Below are 20,979 nucleotides of genomic sequence, written 5' to 3' on the forward strand. Positions count from 1 at the left end.
AATTTTGTAAACAAAAAAGGCCTTTGTCTAAACTGTGCAAAGATGAGATGATACATTTGATTCAAGGATTATTTTTTTTTTTAATTACATATCAAATAAAAAGGTTTCCCATTCATGGGTAATGATGTTGTCTTCTCTTTTAAGAATAGCTGGCATATAGAGAAACAAATAACGTTTTTATTCCCTTTTTTTCCCTCTCATTTTGCAACATAATTGGAACAACTTTTAAAACCAGCTTAGAATGATTTAGAGAAAGGAATCTAGTGTTTACACATAATAGGGTTATTTATAATTTTGAACAGAAGTGGGGAAAAAAAATTACAGTTGAATGCAATGAATAAAAATAATCTTTATCATCTTTTTTTCCCCTCAAAAATATTTTCTAAGTAAAAATATCTGTAATTCACTCATCCTCCCATTAAAAACTCACAATGCCAGAAAAACTGGCACAAATACTTTGATTATTTTATAGACTGATGTAGATTTATCATTTGTACCTTTTTTTCATATTGCGTTTTAGGCCACAGCTGAGAACCTTCTCTGTATGTAAGGAAGATGACACAGATTTCATTCATTCTAGCATAGTTTCACCTTTTTTAGTCAGCAATCAGGCTAGGATAAGAATTCAAAACATGCATCTTACTTGAAAACTAGCCCCACTAAACCAGCACTCTCATCACATAACGATTTAATGTGCCTCTAGAAGGTATAGGAGCTCATCGAAGCCATTACGAAAATGAGGAGAAACACAGTTTTTATGAGTGTAATAAAAATACAATGATCTAGACCATAAACTAATCATCTAGCACTCTGCTTGTGCCACCCAAGTGTAACATTATAAAAGCCCACTCGTTTAGAGAGGAATCCTCACAGTTTGGCAACCCTGCTCATTGGTTCAACAATACAACATTTCATTAGAGAGGGGCTGTCTGCGTCTCTGAAGATTTCATTAAGCATAAATCCAAATGAAAGTTAATTTAAACAAACAATTTCAAAGTTACTCTGGGGTATAATATTTCTTTTAGGTCATTGCGTGCAAATGTACAAGTCAAATCTTCTAAATCAATAAGGCAATACCATCTAGTGCCAGCATCCCTGGTACAAGCAATTGTCACTGCATCTCCTGTGCCTACCATCAAGAAGGGATTTTTCACTAAGACTCACAGCTTCTGATGGGAGACTTCAGCATTTCCTTTGTTTCCTTAATAACTTAAATATTAGACAATCAGGCTGTTATCTGGATATATTTCTTTTTTCCAAATTAAGCAGAAGTTGGACAAGTCAAAGGTAGTTCACAGAGGTTTATATTGTTGCCTGTTAACCAGCCCATCTTTAAGTTGGTGATGGGTTTTTCAGAAGCTGCATCTCCCAACACGTAACACTTCACTGTGCTCTGTGTCCAGACATGGTCACACACTAGAAAGCACCCCCAAGAAGTGTCTGTGTAATGAAGAAGCAGGTAGCACAGACATGGTCTGCACAGTCCCAGTGTGCAGACTTCAGAGAAACACCTCTAGTCACCAAAGAGACATTTTAGCTGGGCTCAGACACCAAAGGAAGAGATTCAGTTGCAAATGCACAGTAATTCACGTATTTCTGAACTTTCTATGCTTGCAATAGAAAGTAACTAAATGTAGGTTATAAAGAATAAAGAGTATATAAGGTCTATAGGGCTTTTTAGGTACAACCCAACAAAATCAAGCCTTAGACTCTGAGTGTTAACTACTATTATGGAAATGACCATCTAAACCCAAACTTATTTACAAATATGAAACTTCCTAAGAGATCTAATTTACAGTAATACATCCAAGAGAAGAAGAAATGTTGAATGGAGCCTTCTGAATGGAAGTGATAAAGTCTGAGTTACATACAGGAGCTGACTGCAGAGCTTTGCAATGTATTCTTTGCTGAAAAGGGAAGAAGATAGTGTACAGTTCCCTGTGACATGTCTACCTTCAGTCTATCTGCCTAGAGAGTAACATCTTAATGATCTTTAATGAGGTTCTGTTGTATGCTCAAAACATTTATTAGATAAGAATAACACCATCCCTTTCCATTTATTGCAAATTAAAGGCTGAATTCTGTAACCCAAAGATGAGCAGTGCATTTGACATCCACAGGATTCCTTGTTGATGAAATCCACCATGTGTAGAGACCTCATGCTGTGGCTATCCAGCATGTCAGTCCCACACAAAGGACTTCCACATTGGGATGAATTATATTTCGCACGAATTACTTGCAAAAAAGCACAAAATTGGTTTTCAAGGAGAAAAATAAAGTCACAAATAGGAGAATCAGTATTACAAAACTGTCACAAATCTGGTAAAACACATTTTGGAAGGCTTACATTTTAAAATGTTGTTGTTTACTTGCTTGTAAAGGAAATAGTTAATATGAATCCTTTTTTTTTTTTTTTTTTTTTTTCCAGACACTTCATAATTTTGAAGCTTCTTTTTACAACAGATGATCTACCTCAATCCCCCATTTCAGTAATTTTCTTTTTGCATTTTATTGATGTGGAAATTACAAGATATGTGCTCCAATCAGACACTTGTTTTGATGGGGACCAGTGGAGAAGTTTCTAAAATGTGATGACTTGTAAGCAGAAAGCCTGTTCACTAAAAAAATCAGGTTAATCACATCAGGTGCCTTCTGGAAGAGATCTTCTGCAAAGTAAAGAATCCATCTTTTGGGTCTTTTAGACTTCCCAAATAGTTGGTAAATGGAACTATTTGGAAAAGTAGACAAACAAGCAAACAAAACCCAAATAATATCTAATGATAATAAAAACTCAGCATGAATAAACTCCTAAAACAACAACAAAGCAAGGTACTAACCCTTGCTGGATCAGGTATTATTCATCCCATCAGATATCTTCAAAGTAATTAACTGTGACTTCTTTCAAGTTCTCCATTAGAAATGGGAAAAACTGTATTGAATGGAGACAATCAGAAAATGGAACATGCTGGAATGTTTTAAAACCCACAGCCAATGTTCACATAGTGGATTAAAAAAAAGAGTCAGAGCTTTTAACTGGAAAAAAACCCCAACAAGCAGAACTGGGGGGTGATTTTTTTGTTATCAACTAGAACTTCACAATATACGCCAGTCAAAAAGCAACATTTTTTTGCTAAATGTTTTGTTTGAAAATGATCATTTTGATATGAAGGGGATCAAATATGGCAAAGTCAGAGTTGCCACTAAAAAAAAATCATAGCTGTGCCAGACAGCTAAGCAATTCTGTAGGCTGAAAAATTAACCATCAACTATCTATGTTTAATTAAAACAAATTATCTGACTCTTGCAGCTGAAAAGATGGCTTCTGAGGGAACCATCTATAAATATGTGGTAGTGAGGCTGGCTCCACATGTTATGTTCCTGCTGTTACAGCAACACTTACTTGGAAATCAATGGGAAAAGCAAACTCAAGATGACTATGTGTTGCAATAACTTCTGCTTTCTCAGAGAGACATAAACTGCTCTTATTCTTCTCAGTAGACTCCTAACTCAAGCCTTATTATTAAATAATTTAAATATGGGAGCTATTTAGTGTTGTAGTGCTGAGAAAACTACATTAAGGAGGGAAAGTCCACCAAGCCTGCCAGTAATTAGCTTTTAACTTTAGTATTGGAATAGTGAAACCTAAACAATAAAGGGATAAACATTTTAAAAGGACCACCTCCATGTACCTTCAAGCAGAATCATAATTAGAAGTGAGCATAGTAAATGCACACTCCTTTCCTGAACGTCTATGGAATTCCTAATGCTGTATTTATTTCACATGGCTTGACAAGCTACTAGAGCTCTAGGGGCTACAGTTCTGTGCCTATCTCCCTTGCTGTTTTTCTTTTATTAAATTAAAATATGCATATTTTACACATTGAATTTCTTTGTGTCACTTTTCATCTGCTCTTCTTTCTGAAGGTGAGAACTGATTAGACATGCAGGAAGTCCCATTCCAGGCAAGGAAAAAAAACCATGGGAATCCAGGCTGCTTGAAAGCACAGTGTTATGCACAGAAGAACAAAACGTAGAAAAATAATTTAGTCTGTAAATTAATTTCAGCACTCACAAAACATGCTGAAGTGGGATCACAGAAAGCAGCAATTAGAGCAGAGGAAGGTTTGGTACAGTTGTTCTTATTCAGCCCCTGGGTTTGAAACACCAGTTTTGCAGGGAGACTCATTCAGCTACAGGGACATGGTCTTCTGCCCACTGGGATTTGCCCTTGGAGACCACTGATGACTAATCCCGTTTTCAGAGGAAACAATCAACTGACAGTATTTTGTATCTCTTCTGCTGAATTAAAAAAACTGGAAGAGAAAAGAAGGTGTTGCCAAACAGACATGAAAAGATTTATCACGCTCCCAAGCCTGCAATTCAGGAATTGGGTTCTTAACATGCTGGTGTTATTTGGGAGGAAAACAACAGTCACTTTTTGAACTGACTCTGACAATATACTCCTGAATATAGGTAGAGAGAAAATATTCTAAAAATAGTTTTAGATTAAGAAATGCAGGATTGAGGGCAACAAAAAGCAGATGGCAACTGAACTCCCTGTCTCAGATTAGGGCTCCAGTCTTTTTCTCGGGGCTCCTTCTGCGCTTTACGTTTAATAGCGTTGAATAAAACTAGAAAACAATCAAAGGAGCAGAGATGACATCTCCCCATTCCCTATAATCACAAAGTATCAATGTCCACTCCAGTGAGCTTTCTTTTTGTTTGTTGGCAATAGATGCCCAGCTTTAGCAAAAAGGATGAAGAATATTTCAAGACTATTTAATGTATCGTCAAATAGTAGAGGGACGATGGGTTTGATTTAGAACGTGTAGGATGAAGCTCTTTCTTGCTTCCTGAAGGAGCATCCGAACCACATTGGGGCACCACCTGAAGTCTGCCTTCCTTGTCCTGTGTCTGATTCAGTGCTTTTCATGAGTGGTACCTGCTCTGTCCCTCCTGCCAGACTGCAGACCTCCAGGGACTAAGGCGTATGGGAAATTTATCAGCCTGAGCTACAGATTTATTCAGGCAAAGGCCTTTTTACGTGCTTTGAACCTCACTGAATGTCTACAAAATGAGGAAAATCACATTTCTCTATTCCTTCTGTAGAAGTTATAAAATGTTCATATGCTGATTAATTATGTTGGTCATGGAGAGGGGACATCACAGAAAGACAACAAATATTTACATAAATTCGTATCACATGGGATTTGATTTTCCAAGGCAACTAAGAAGCATATCCTCTTAAGCCACTTGGCAGGAACTGCCTGATCCCTCCCTCTATTTCACTCAATATGGAAAAAAAAATAAATAAAAACAACATGAAAATGCACTTTCCTCTAAAAAGAGGGAGGGGAAAGAAGGGCAAATGTGGGTAGATTTATGAAAGGAAGGCATAATGTGGGGTGTTTTCCAAAGGGAAAAATTACAGCCTCCTACAGAAATCTCCATTTGGAGACGATGAACATGCAATTTATAAAACTAGCATAATTAAGAACATTTTTTTCACTGCAAGGACAGTTAGTTCTAAATACCCTAACTCCTAGGAATAGTTTCTTGCATATCATCATCCTTTGCTTCTTAGAATACTTTGCAAGTTAAGACATGCACTTCACATCAAATACTTCATGGAATTACAACCCAGCACATACGGAAAATAATAAAATTTTATGCCTCCAGAATTATTCACAACATGGAACTCCTGCTGCGAAAACTTGTTATAGATCAGAAATGTTCTACATCCTCTTTCTTTTGAATTATGTTCAAAGGGATGTTGAATTTTAATAGTGTTATGTGAAAGAGCTGAGTGAAATCTCACTGAAGCTGCTGGACAAAATCATCACCTTTCATTCAAGATAACTGTAAGAAACAAGCAAACTCTCTTACGGAGCCTGATAACTGAAATTACAGAAGTTATCATCAAAAACAAGAGAAACGTGAAGCATATGGACCCATGAGTTTCTCTAGAAACTGATACGCTTAATGCAGGGAGAGAGGCATTAATCAAGGCAAGATGATTAATCCAGATAGGTAGCAAAAATATGTAAAAGGAATAAAGAAACCACCAGCACAGCTCGACAAACTAGCATTGTGATTCTCAGAAGAAAAGCTGAAAGAGAGGTTGGGGGTAAAACACTGGGTGAATGAAGTTTGGAAAAAAGAAGTTATTGCCTGTTATTTGATTCTGCCTTTGTTCACGGAAATAAATCTCTGTACTTTCTTTGTAAATAAAATGGAACTATACCAAAGCAAAACTCTATCCTGAGGATGAATTATCTTTCCAGCTGAGAAGAAAACAACCCATAGACCTGGCAAATTGTTTAACCACTCAGGTAAAAATGGATTAATACCACGTGAGGAAAGGAATCCAGTTTTGAAGAAAGGGAATGGCGAGGCGGAATTCCCACTGACCCAAAACAGAATCATTGAAGGAGGTATCTCTCAGAAATAGTAATTGGTAAAAAGAGATGAAAACAAGACCAGATGAAATTAAAAGGAGACATAAATCAGCTGGAGGCTTTTCAAAATTAATTAAAGTAGTAGCTGGAAAATTTCCAGAGTGGTCTAAGAGATGGCACACAGGCAGAGATGAAATCTCTGCTTGAGCTGCAAACCCAGAGTATCCAGACAGATTAGGAGGCCCTGTGGCAAAACAGATCAATGAGATGACTGACAATACAACTCCTGCAGGCTACAAAGTTTCCAAAGAAATAGGTAAGCCAGGAAAGTTGGAAGTAACTTGGCACTTGCTGACTTAGAGAAGCTACATCAGGAATGTAAGGAGCTGGAGAAAAGGGACACAGACATCCACTGAAGGTTGATGCCTGGAAGTGGCCTTACACCATTAGAAAAGTCTGAGTATTATTATCAATATCATTTTAGAACATATACAGAAGCTGTTTGAATACAATTTGAAAATGACTAGTTTGGACTATCTCCAGGTCAAAAAACTGAGTCTGTTGAAAGAAAAAAAATCCATCAAACTAAACTCTCTCAGGTCAACATGAAAACCCAAATAAATAGGAAGGTGTACAGAAAACACAAAGTCTAATGGCCAGCTCTAGCGGATTAATTTAGATAATACTGAAGAACAATACCTGCCCTTCTTCCTCACCTTACCAAAAAAGACAAAATCTTCCAAGAAGTGGTCACTAGCGACATGATTGAAGCTGGTCCCCCTCCAGTCCCACAGTGGTATTAGGCATGGATCTGCTCACCAGTACTAAGAATGCTAAACAAGATGAACCTGGACAAAACATCATCCATGTTTTATGAAAAAGCTTCGCCCAGTTTGGGAAAAAGAAGAAACTCAGTTGACCATGACCTTTGTTCAGATTTGGGCAACATGAAAACAATAAATGAGAATTTGATTGCTGAGTGCCTAATAGCACTTGTACAAAATACTGGGCACTGGATCAACCCAACAGGTTTTAGAGGGGCCTGCCGATAAAACTAGGAAAAAAGATTATCCCAAACTTAATAATCTGCTTGGTCTTAAATAGAGATCATGGATGTGACCACATGATCATGTAGATGGCAGACATGAAGAGCTGTAGACACTGCAGAGCAGTGTTAGAGGTCAGGAACTGGGCTCCTTTTGGAAGAAGCTTCCTCCAGATACATCTGTAGCATTCTCCCCTGAATAGTTGGTCTAAAGTAAAAAGTACAAATGAAATACTGTGACACTCTATCGATCTATTCCTAGTGGACCACGAGACATTGTAGACATTGTCACTGATAGGTGGAAGAGTCTAACACAAGTTTAAGGGAAACTAGCTTTAGAAATTGTGTCTCTGAAATTTGGGTGTAAAATTTAGACAACCAGGACAAATCAGGAGCAGTTTGGATTTCATTATGGATATCAGCTGTGTTGTAAGCGCCAAGAAAGTTGTCTTCAAGTAAAACAAATGCTTTGTAGACAAGTGTTTTCTAGAAATCGGCTTGAAATGCCTACAGGAGTGGAAACAATTGTAACAGCTTCTTGCTGGGGTAGCCTTTCAGCCAAAATAAAACAGTGGCTGGTGCCCACCATGCAAGTAGGCTCCTGGGAATCTTAGCAGCTAAGACTCTGCAAAAAAATAGGAAGCAACACATCTAGTAAATATTGTCACAGAAGGTGATACCAAGCTCCAAGAGGTTTTGTTGGGCTTGCTAAAGCATGACATTGTGCATTTAGACAAGGAACAGCAGAACAGTCCCAAGTCTCTCTGGAGTCAGTCACTCTTCTCACTATCACACAGAAAACTGCTTCACTGAGCACACAAGAGGGGAAAAAGGAAACACAGCCCAGCAACAGCTGGTACTAAGTGGAGGAGGGAGAGGGAGGAGAACCACTGAGAAGATGTATCAGGAATGAATAACTGAATCTTTAAACAATCCCTGGTGGCAGCATTATGCTCTGTATGAACTACAGAAAACAGTTTTCAAGTAAACATCAAAGGATTCTGCACTGACCAGAGTTAACAAACACTGTTTTTCCATAGCAAGTTCAGGCTTCCCCGCTTTAACTTAAAATAGGTACTATTAGGTGAAAAATGGTTGTAAACTTTGCTCCTGCATCTGGACATAAGCCACAACAACTTCAAGCCATAGCTTTTGACTTGTACAATAAACATACTACATTTCAGTGGTTATGGATGCAGTGTTCTGTAAGGAATTAATCTCTTCTGCTTTGCTTATTACACCTGGTTGATACCTTGGGCCATGTAAAAACCTGGGACAGGAACCGGCATTGACAGTGATCTGTAGGAAGTTTAAGAAAAGTGAGATATGCTGAAGACATCATCAAAATGAATGCAAGAAACAAATTTTTCTATGAAATCTATTAGATGAAACAATAAAAGAATCTCTCATCAAAAATGGGCATACAGCCGCCATACTTGAGTAGAACCTGAACCATGGTTGTCAAATGGTTTCTGTGGAGATTTACAGCAAATCTGGTGGGGAGATGGAGTGGACTTAAGCTGATGGATAACTGGGAGGAGAAACAGCTAAAAAGAGCAGAAGGAAAGGGAGGACTCTCCACTCACAAATAGCATGAAGAAAAAAAAGTCAAGAAAGAGACCTTCTGAGTACAAAGTTGGAATTAAGAAGGCTGGATCACAGAAAAAAGAAAAACTGTTTCCCTTCTAGTCACTCTATGTTTGTGCAAGCAGCTTGCCTAACTGTTCAAATTAGAAAGGGAGAAGAACAAAATTTATTGTTCATACTATGTTGGCATGATTAATCTGATTTCTGTTAGCAGTTGTGCTTATACAAAGTTTGATATTTAAACACCTTAGAAAATGAGAACACATTTTTTTCAATATGTAAAGGTGCAGTTACAGGTACAAACATACAAAACATAAATACGAAAATGTGTTAAAATATTCAATTAAAAATCCTGGGCCTTAGGAATCACAGAATTCCATTACAGAATAGCTAACATAATATTTGATTTTGCATGTTTAACTTAAGAAACTGATGTTCAATATCATGCCTGATATAAGGCATCCACTCACCAAAGGAAAAGAGATATTGAAGAGAAAAATCACAAATTAGTTGAAAATTTAAGCCAGAACAACAGCTCAACTGACTTCAAGCAGAAAGAATTTGCTCTGGACTTCTAACAACCAGGTCCAAAGTACCATACACTGATCATTTGAATATCCAGGCACCCAAATGCAAAAAAAATTTTGTCTTGATTCCTCATCAGAGACAGTAGGAAATTGTGACATGAAAATTGTCTTCAATAGGGGTCTAATCATAGATCAAGTGATGCAGATGAAGACAGAAGATGATTTCAAATTATGCAAGCTCCTAAAATACAATGGCACTTGTGAAATTTTTATGTAGATATTCTTTATCTTTAGAACAAAAGTTTTTAAATTAATAATGCAAAACAAAAAATAAAAATATATGTTCATGCCGACAATAAGCCCCAGGTGACCTTCTTCACAGCTTCAATAAGCTTTCAGGCAAACTTTTCTACTTAAAGCAATACCTAACGCAGCATGTTTGTCACATGATCACACAAACCCTGGTGTGTGTTTGTCCCAATCTGAGAGTTACACGAGCACGTAAAAATCTGCATGCAAACTGAGCTCATATTTGTGCATTAGTGAGTACTGCCTTTATCCTCAGACCTGCAAAAAATTATGCACCTAGTCAACTAACTTTATGCAGCAGAGTCTTAACTCAGCTACCTGTGGTAGGGAAAATGCATAAGAATTAAAGCATTTTGGGGAACCAGGGCACCTGAGAAGTAGGTTTCAAGAGAAAAATTTATGGCACATAGTGTTAGGTCCTTTTTGATCTGAAGAATGACAATGAATTCTGGCTACACTTGTAAGAAGGTCAGGCCCTCTGAAAGTCATGCAGTCCCTGGCAGCAGCTAATTAGAGACCTGGTCTAAAGTTTGGAACTAAAATATGAACACTTTAGCCTGAGGATTTCAATAAAATTTCCATTATTCAATGTAATTTCAACTAGTTTTTAGCAGGGCTTGTCAAATACAGAAACTTCTTTAATATCCATGTATTAGACTTTTAAGACATTTGAACTAAGGTTTTTCCACCTACTGTGACTCAAGCGCAACAGATTCTTAACCACCTTACATTTGTAGAAGCACAGGAAAACATTTGACTTCTAACATAAATTCAGTTTTCAAAGAGATGTTTAACTCACCTGCCAGAAGTCAGCAACAGTAGCAGTGAGAGGGCCCTGGGTGGCAATATATGCTGGGTTTCGGGGGTCATGGTCCATCTGGAATAAGAAGAGAGAACACAAACTGGTGTTATTTAAAAGAAAATTCCGTGCTGCTTTAGAGACAGAAAATATGTGAGGGCAGAAACAAGGGACTTCCTAAAGGACTGTCGTGTCCCTCCATCCTTTATTGGCAAGCAAAGAATTTTATTTCTATTTATAAGCTCAGAGAGGACCTTTTTCCACAAGACTGATGCTACCAGGTGAATGCCAGCACACATGATGAGCAACATCCTATGTCCTCAATATGCAGCATAAGATCATTTATGCTGGGTGACAAAGGCATTTATTTGACATCAGTACTCATTGTTTCATAGCAACATAGAAGCTATTTGAAACATTTTTCTACACTAAGTGTTAACTAAGAATGCTCCACGCATCTAAATATGTTCTCCATTTCCACCGTTACAGTCAAGGGCACATGTAGCTAAAAAACAGCAAAAATGGGGAACAAATGCAGTTTCTGGCTTTTTCTAGTTAGCTGATTTATCTCAATGCATGGATTTGGCCTCAATGGAGGAACTTATGCTTAAAGACCTTAATTATTACAGTTAACTCAAGGAGCAGAAAATTCACTGATCAAAAAAAAAAAGGAATCTAAGAAACAAAGCCATCAAGAGTAAATAGGATTAGTGTGTTACAATGAATGTTTTTGAACTGATCGGTGGTTTTCTTGGTTCTAAATCTTAGGGCCCTTTCTGCTGAAAAAGAAGATCTGCTGATGGGATTAAAACCCAAACAAACTCCTTCTAACCCCGAACTGGGCGAGACAAAACTTTGAACATAAAGAAAAGAGACCCAGTTCAGCTCTCAGATGTGTGGGTGTAACTCAGTGACACTGAAGTTGGTGAGAGTTAACTTATACCCATGTAGCTGAAGGCAGAATTTGTCTCAACACACAATTCTGTTCTGTAAGTAAAGATCTGAATAAGAATGAATGTGACTCACATTTGCATTAGGAGACATCTTCTGAATTTATTCATAGCCTATCAAAATTTTCAGTGATGGTACATGTCAGCGTAAAAGAAGGCACCTCATAATTATGTGCAACATAAAAGAGGGAAGAACCATAAAAGAACAGATGTAAGTTATTCTAACAGAACAACAATATGATGGATGTTGCAAAAAGGAAGAGAACGCTTTTATGTTTCTAATTTTCTGATGTATAATTAAGCTGGACTTAATATTAAAATTCTCCATGGCAACACAATACAGGTAGAATGAAGTCACTGTATCCATTTAAAATAAAAGCTTACATCTAATTCAGCATCCATGGTTATAAAAAGCCTTGACCAGGATGTCTATAATACCATTATTTGATTTTGAGCTTGATGGAGATGCTTCTCTTATCAGCAAATACCTCTTCACAACAAGCAATTGCTCACAGCAAATTTCAACCTTGCTTTCTTTGCCTTTTGACAAAAGCAATTCTGATAGCAGGACATTTACTGCTGTTGGTGGTTTGAGATGGGGAAAAAACTAGCTTTCTTCAGAGAGCAGCATTGGCAAAACAACCTTAGGAGTCATGTCAAAATAAGCAACATTTTTTGTTTTTACAATAACCGAGACACTGAATGAAAAACAGCTGAAAAGAACAGCAAATGTGATTAAGAAAAGTCAGGCTTAAAGGGTTGTGTTGTCGGCTTTTTTTTTCCATTATGCTTGAAATAATTTCTGTTGTTTTGTTTTGAATCCCACAGAGAACTATATGATTTAATCATATGCTCAAATGTTTTCCTAGGAAAAATTGACCTGCACTGCAGAGGACTTGCTACTCCCAGTGGAAACTGCTGTGGGCTGTATCTACTTCAGAATGATGTCACTTGTTTAAAAGGCAAGAGCCTGACTTGGAAATGTAACTGACAGCAAATACACCAAACTTTAGAAGTATAATAATTTACTTTGAATTTCTTCTTAAACGAAATCCTTTTGTATGGATACATGCCAGAAAACAGAGGCAGAAGAAGCCCAGGATGATGCAAATAGCTCTGTCACAGACAAAATAATTCTCAACATTCAGCTGATAAAACAGGAATAGGCCAATCTTGGCATTTCAGCATTAATCAACCTCTGTCACAAAGGTGCTGTTGGAACGTGGCAAACATTACAATAAGCACAGAGTGGTGAAGTGTATCAGCAGTTTAACAATAATTCAAAAGACAATTACAATTAATATATTCCATGCACATTGTGTTGCACAGAAAACAATTATAAGCAGAAACTCTTCTTGCTTGGAGCAAGCAGAAGATGGCAGAAAGCCCTATCACACTATGAAATGATCTATTACTGAACAAAAATAAGAGCAAAGATTAAACTAATTATATGAAATTCCTGGTTTCATCAGTTTTCTAATATATGTACTGTTTTAAAAGCCACATATTTCAAGAAAAATGTGAAAAATCCCTACTCTAGGCACACTGGATTTAACGTGAGTAGGTGACTCCAAGGGAAAACTCATGAATATTTTTGTTATGTTCTTTTTTATTCTCTCAAGGTCACCAAGAACACCAAGGGCATCTTAATCTATCAAAGTTAACAGAGGTTTGAATAAAGAAATAAAGTAAGTAATGGGTTTTAAACTAACTAATCAAGGATCCAGTAAAAGGCTCTTTTTTTGTTTGTTTGTTTTATGTCAGTAGTCATTATCTTCTTTCAAGGATGCCTCAGATTTCTCACTTCATGAAAATAAAACAGAGTGTATTCTCCAGAGAAGAACAGAGAACAGCAGGCTCCATACTGTCAAGTATTATAACAAAAATTGACTGTTTACTAACGTTTTACATCAGAACAACCTTCAGAAATTACCCTAATAGTAATTGTTCAAAAAGAACAATATTTTTTCCTCTATGTCCCTGTCAAAGCATGAAGTTCACCAGGCTTACATCAGAACTGGATTGAACAGCCATTTTTTGAAAGAAAAAGCTGCAATTATTACAATAGTTCTGCTATGGTGGAATTCTTATTTTCTCCTGTTGTACTTTGCAGTACAACAAAGGCAAGGCTGGTGATAACGTTTCAATCTGTTTTTTCCATGATTTTATATGAGGGAAAGAAAAGGATCAAGGATACTATAACTGACCGTGCAATTGACTGTGATGATTTTTGTCACTACCACTGTCAAAAGAAAATGGAAGTAAGCGAAGAAATTTCAGATTTACTGTTGGAGAAGAAATAAGACAGAACACTTCAGTGGCACAATGTGTTTTTCTACATGGCTTTGTAATATAGGTTGATTTACAGCGTCTTAAAGTAGGAAAACAGGTAAAGAAGACAGCAACACAATTAGTTGCACCATTGTTAAACTAGTATCAGACCACAATTCTACCTTTGCTTTACTAGAGAACAAAAGCTACTCCTTTAGTTTTTCCTGCAAGAGTTCTACTATCCAGCTGCCAAATCCTAGGAATTTGTAAGGTTTCCCTGAAGAACGCTGCATCTTATTGAGTTTTTAGATAGATACAGTGTTGCTGCACGATTTCACTGATAATGTTGATGAAATATAGCAAAATCAATGCATTCTGAGAGTAAACCCTCAAATTTATTGTATTTGGACTTGAGAGTAGTACATAAAGACACTTGTTAAACAGTCTTCCAAAACTGTAAACTGAAGTAAAAGTGTCAATAACCATCAGTGACCATTTTGAAATCTCATATAAATCTCATGATACACTGATTTGCTCCTGCCCTTTACCTTTCCCCTCAGCTTATCAGATCCTTTCCACACAGAAAGATGCTGGGTAAGATGTAATCTCAGTCACACCATATTTACCTTTATCTAAATACTTTGAATCCAGCTGAATACCCTTAAATCATATGAGACTGGAATGAGATCCAGGGTAGACTAAACATGATGTAAAGAAAGTTGAATGCTGATTAACACCTTAAAATTTGTGTGGATTCAAGCTACTGTGCAGTTGCCAGATTTTTATGTGTTTATAATAACAATAGAATCTACTTTCATGCATGTGTTTATTACACAGAGTATAGACAGTCTTCAAAAATAAAGTATATTTGTTTTTGCAAAAGAAAGCATACCCAGCAAATGCAGATGAACTTTGTAATCACAGTCATCTCAGCATTAAAATTAAAAAGGTAGACTAGCCCTCATCTTCATGTTTGAATTAAAATTTTAAACAATTTAAAAATCCTTCCTTTAAAACCTCTAATGGATTGAAATAAGTAAATCTGGTTGTGAATGTCATTATGAATTTCAGAGTCTATTCTTGGTGATGAAATTTGTATGCTGTGTTTGAACAAACTGTCATGCTAATGACATTCCTCAGTCTGGTGTCTTCAATAATAAGCAAACTGAGTTTTAAAATGTAGTTGATGGGTTTTTTTCTCTCTCAGACACCCTATGAGGAAAAACAGAATTCCCATTTACTTTCATGACCTCTGATTTAAAAGCAAAGATTGCACATTATTTACTACTGGATGATTTTCCTGAAATTTAATGAGGACTAAGTACAAATATGACAGATGCAATTATCACAGTTTTATTCTGCACAGTCAGGGTCTCCTTGTGCTGTAATTGCAAGCCTTTCATTGAGCTGCCGATAGCAGAGTTATTATCATAGTACTTTTTGTTATTTCAGGGAGAAGGGAAAGAGATTTCAACCTCACTTTTGCTCTGAAAATTTCTCCTAAGGACTCATTTTGCCTGGCCTTCTGCTACAGTGAAATTAAAGACCTACGGGATGAATTTGGGAGTAAATCTCTGCTGATTCTCCTCACCCAATTCCAGCCCCAGTGAGGCCATCAATCTAACCCCGGTTTTTGCAACATACTGGATGGAAAGGAGGTCTTGAGGTAGGTAGCATTTAGAAAAAAGGAAGAAACGTGGGCAGGTGGCCAGCTCATTGTGTAGTGAGGGTTTTTTTTTTATAGTGTACTGCTGCACTCATTTAGACTTAAGGTTGAATGAGCCCCAGCTGGAGACTGGACCACTGACCCAGAAGCTGGAGGTACCCAGTGACATGTACACAACTGGAAGCCTCCTTTTCCAAAGCTCAAACATAATTACTTTATTTTACACTCTTCCCTCACTAAACATCTCACATGTGCAGGAAGGAAAAATCCTCTTCTAGTCAGTTCAGACAGTACTGTTCCTGTGCTATTAATGCCCATGTTACAGCTCACTACTATGCTCACTGCCAGCCCAAGAGCTGCAAGGTGCAAATGCACCAGAAACATCACTGTATTGATATGATAATTACTGAGGTTACTTAAGCTGAAACATAGCAGTCCTAAGGAAAGAAATGGTTGGATTTTTTGCACGACTGAAGGCAAGAGTGAAGGCAGACTTGCTGGTATTTCACATCCACTGTACACTCACACAGAAATTGGTTAAATGCCTCAAAGAAACAGCAACAGTAATAGCATGTATGTCTAGCTCAGGCTGCGGCCACAATACATACTGCAGAGTCAAGTGCCCAATATAACATTCCAATAGGCTTCTGAGGAAGGAAGCAAGACTGAAAGCCTTTCTTGCCCCTGTAGTCTACCTCATTACACAAAAATGATACCAGATTAACAAATAATTTTATGCTAACCTGAATATATTTCATTTGTATTGAAATGAAACTGTTTGCAGGGAATCTTTCTGAACTAAGAGCTCACAAGTAGAGCTCTTCTCCTACCAACCTCCTACTGAATCACCTTCAGGAAACATACATTTAATCTATTGCTTTCAATACAGAAAAATGACTATTCACTTAGTCAAACAAACTCACAAAACCACCTGGAGCATCTCCTCCCTTGGAATAACAGGTAATCTACAAAAATGTAGCACTCTTTCCCACACAGTAGGGTCCCTATCCTACGATAAAGAAGAACTCAAGAGTTTCTCTTGACAGTTCTTCATGGCTGTGCAAGATATTGGGAGCCTGTCACAGTGCAATGAAACCCACTTATCTCTGGGCATAGAAGCATTTCTGTAAGAGATATAGAGACAACCGTAAGAATTTTGCTTCATCGGTGTGACTTGTTTTATTGGACATAACTCTTTGAGTATGGGAAAGCTACAAAAAAGAAATATCTTCTGACTTTATGGAAGAAAACACCCCTAAATGCTGGATGGACAAGTGACATTACAACTCCTGTAAAACCATGAGAGTTAAAGCTGTGGAAGCAGAGACTCTGCCTGCATTAGCTCTGGGCATCCTTACAAAGCAAATCTCTTCCAGGTTATGCCAATGGGGTATCTTGGAACTGCCTCTCCACACCCAACAGTACTTAATCTAATACTTTTCCTATCCGTGTAATTAGTTACCAGAATTACAACTACAATAGGCATATACAAAGTGCAATAATTTATCTGACCCCCATCAAATTTCTGTACTAAAACCAGTTAACCCATGTCTGCACAGACTTTTGGGCATGTTGCAGAAGCCCATCTTGGTTATTTGGTAAAAACATGCATCTGTGCTTCTGCAGACACTGAACCTGGCTTAGCACTGTCTGCAGATGCTGTAATTTCACTTCTGCACCATTTTATAGTCATGTGAATTACAGTCAAGCTCTTACAAGAACACAGTATCTCACTTCCAGTTAACACCTCCCACTCCTGTGCTTGCCACAAAACCTCTCAGCTTCTACTATCAAATTAAGGCTTGACCAAACACAACTGCCCTGAAGACAGGCAAACAGAGCACTGAAGCCCTGGAGCTGGACCTCTGTGCATGATTTTACAAGCAGGACACATATTCCTTGGAGAGCCAAGTTACTCTGGTCCCCTGATCCTGGGGCCAGCTAGAGCTTGGTCTAATCAGAGGCATACTTAAAATTAGCCCAAACCCTGCTCTGACCTGTGTACAGCTACCACTTTTCTCTAAAATGGCACTGGGCAATCCCTGATGTATGCAGGTGCTTTGGTTTACCCTCTACTCTAAGCCAAAGACAGAAGGATCCTGAAGGTGATTGTTGGATTCTGTGTATCTTATAGCTTTGAATAAAACACTGTTCACAGAAATGAATCTTTTGAACTCTGCTGAAAATCACAAAAACAAAGCTAGCGAACAGTTTCTATGTAGTTGTGGGGTTTTTTTAAAAGAAAAACATATTGTCAACAACATTGGAAGGAAGCAGCCTGCAATTTCATGCTGTTGCAAATTGTCAGCTGCCTTGCCCACACAAAGTGATCTAATTGGGGGAGCAATACTCCCCAGGAAAATGAGCCAGTAATGGCATACACAACCCACTGCAGTGAGATCTAATTCTCCATCCTAAGTTCTTTCTCATAGTTTCACTATAATAACTTTTTAGTACCTAATTAATGTGAAGAACCATGAGCAAAAGTTACTCCAACACTAGCAGGATGGCAGAGGTCAAGGGGCCTTCTTCCCCCTTCAAATGGATATCGTGACACTTCCACTGAGATGCTGTGGCAGGGCAATGCTACTGGCTCTATCATACCTGGTTTGCAGCTAAAAATGGAGACCTTTTCTCCCTATCATCTTACACAGACAAGAAAGGATTCATACTCAGATTACGTAGGGTGAGAAAGGGCATCTGGGATGAGCTGGAGTATTTAGAGGCATAAATTGGATTGACCCATTTTGCAGTTTGAATGAATACACAAGTGGTAAGGGATCTCATTCCTTCTCTCAAAAGAGCAAGTTCAGAGAAGAACTGGATGAACTAGAGAAACAAAAAGCTATGCAACTGTAGGGCAACAGAGGAAGAGAGGTAAGAGGAAATGCCCCTTCATGTTGCAAAAGTTCAGAAGCCTCCACCCTTACAGAAACCATTCCTCCTATGATAGTATCTAGTAAGACAAAGTAAAAAAGAATGAGCAAGTTTTACTTTCTCAGAGAAGGAAAAGCTTCATTAAGAGTGCATCATTACAGTTTTTTTTTTAGGAGAGGGGACTTATTACAAGGGCATGCAGTGATAGGACAAGGGGTAATGGCTTTAAAGTGGGTAGATTTAGGTTAGACATTAGGAAGAAATTCTTCACTATGAAGGTGGTGAGGGACTGGAACAGGTTGCTCAGAGAACCTGTCAATGCCTCATCCCTGGAAGTGTTCAAGACCAGGTTGGATGGGGCTTTGAGCAACCTGGTCTAGTGGGACATGTCCCTGCCTATGCAGAGGGGCTGGAAATAGGTATCTTTAAGGTCCCTTCCAACCCAAACCATTCTATGATTCTATGATTAAACTTATAAACCATAAAGTACAGAAAACCTGACAGTATTAAGGTAGATCAACAACTATCTAGTGACTTTGTTTTCTTAGTACATAAACTTCAAGGGTATTGCATGCACATGTAAAATATTTTTTTCTCTTCAGTTTGAAAGGACAGCCTGAGACATCACTTTTGTGAGGTGCTTACAACCTGAGGCTGCAGAAGCTGAGCAGTGAGGTGCCTCAAGTTAGCATCTTTTAACAAGGCAAGACAGGATATATGGGTTATTTCTTATAGGTTACCATACTTACAATGGGGCTAGCATTGATGTAGTCTGAATTGTCATGGCTATTTTCCACTTTCAGACATATCCTGGAATGATCATCTGCAAAGGAGAAATAAGAGAAGAAAGTTTCTATTCAAGTGTTCTATCCATTCGAAATCAAACAATTCAAAGTCAGTTCATTTCAAGGCAGACAAACAGGGTAAATATCAGGAAGTATCTTTCCTTCTGACTCTCAACCTTGATACAGCCACAGAATCACAGCCTGATTCAGGAATGAATCACTAGGATATTTCAGAGGCTGAGTATTGGAAAGCATGTCTTCAGAAGATGTGCCAGAATGTATTACAACCTCTCATAGGAAGAAAGGGAATCTCTGCTGCTCAGGGATTTAAAGATTTAAACCATGCAAACCACTAGAAAAACCAGTATCATAGAAAACACTCCTGTGTTGGAAGGGTTGTGGAAGAAGTTACCTGATGGACATTGTCCATCTGCCCTCTCTACAAAACGAAAAGCAGGAATGCCAAAGTACAGTTTAGAGCTGAACAGTAAATTAATCTGTCCTGATCAAAGACCAGTGCTGCGTGGTTCTACATTAGGGATGCTGGGACACGATACGACTTGGAGATTATAACTGGAGAGATAAATGCAGGTAACAGCTGCATCTAAAAGTAAAACTGGTAAACATGTAGACATCTTACACTGTTGGTAATGTAGCTACTTCAGACAGCAGTAGTAAACTCTGAACATAGGAAACTTACATTGTTTGCCCATTGTCAAGATTCTTTAATCTTTTTTTTTACTTGTATTTTTACTGGTGCCAGTTCAGTTATGTTTAGAGCTGGTACACCCAAAACTCCAGTCTTTTTTTTTGTTGTTGCTGTTTTTTTTTACTCCAGGACATATATAATGGATGGATTTTATTTGTTTGTATTTAGACAGTGACAATGCAGATGTCTGCATCTGTTCCAGCCATCTAGACTCACTTTCTGCTAAGAGAAAATAAATATTTCTAAGGCATGATTCATCTCATCCTGATTTAGCTGTATCAAACAGGCCAAATTGCACTTGAGAAATGCGCGTTTCTTTTCATTGACTAAAGAAAGAAAACCAGACCACACTCAGATATTTTATGCAAGAGATGTCTAAGTCTTTACATATGAATATCAAACTTGTGCCTGACACATAACCAGGACAATTTATACTTCCCAGCAAACCTGCTTCACACAATATATTGTGGTGAGAGGTCGTGGAGCTGCTCTTTCTCTAACCATCTACAGCCAACACATGGATACTGCTGTTTTGAGAAGACCTTTCCACCAGTTATTCAAATAGACAAAATAAGAGTACATGAATACACCCTGTCCCCCTCTGTATCTTGCCCATGACACCATCCTTAACAGCAGAATTACAAGCTGGCTTTTAAAACTATTAAGTACCAATCACTATTTTAATGATAAGGAACATTTAAGTACCACAGAGAAAAGTAGAGACAGAGTTTTTGGGCTCTGCTTAGGTTTATTCACCAGTAATGTCGTGGCACTTCAGCATGTGAGCTTGTATGTGAGTTGTTTATAGTCACTCAGTCTCATCAGCAAAATTTAACCCATCAATGTGAGCAACTTTCTCCTGGAATAGAGTTAGATGTGAACAAGTCATATCAAAGAATGAAGACCCATTCTTTACTATTAACATGAAACTATTTCCTCTGGTAAGGTTTCAACACAATAGGAAGATGAAAGATGATGAAAAAGGGAACATGTTCATGTACATTATTTGCTGCCACCTTACTCTGGCACCACTGCACAAAAAATCTGAGGCATAAA

The 20,979-nt window shown here is 37.8% G+C and overlaps 1 protein-coding gene across 3 annotated transcripts in view; it reads right to left on the minus strand.

Moving 5' to 3' along the window:
• PTPRN2 (protein tyrosine phosphatase receptor type N2) overlaps positions 1-20,979 on the minus strand; it is a 657,265-nt gene that overhangs the window by 37,743 nt on the left and 598,543 nt on the right. For all 3 annotated transcript variants that reach the window (XM_051609993.1, XM_051609992.1, XM_051609994.1), the window contains 2 exons: positions 19,179-19,252; positions 10,666-10,743 (listed from right to left, as the gene is read on the minus strand). In XM_051609993.1, coding sequence (XP_051465953.1) covers positions 10,666-10,743; positions 19,179-19,252 — 152 coding nt within the window. The remainder of the gene's footprint in view (positions 1-10,665; positions 10,744-19,178; positions 19,253-20,979) is intronic.

Source organism: Apus apus, chromosome 2 (assembly GCF_020740795.1).
Source record: "Apus apus isolate bApuApu2 chromosome 2, bApuApu2.pri.cur, whole genome shotgun sequence".
Classification (NCBI taxonomy): domain Eukaryota; kingdom Metazoa; phylum Chordata; class Aves; order Apodiformes; family Apodidae; genus Apus; species Apus apus.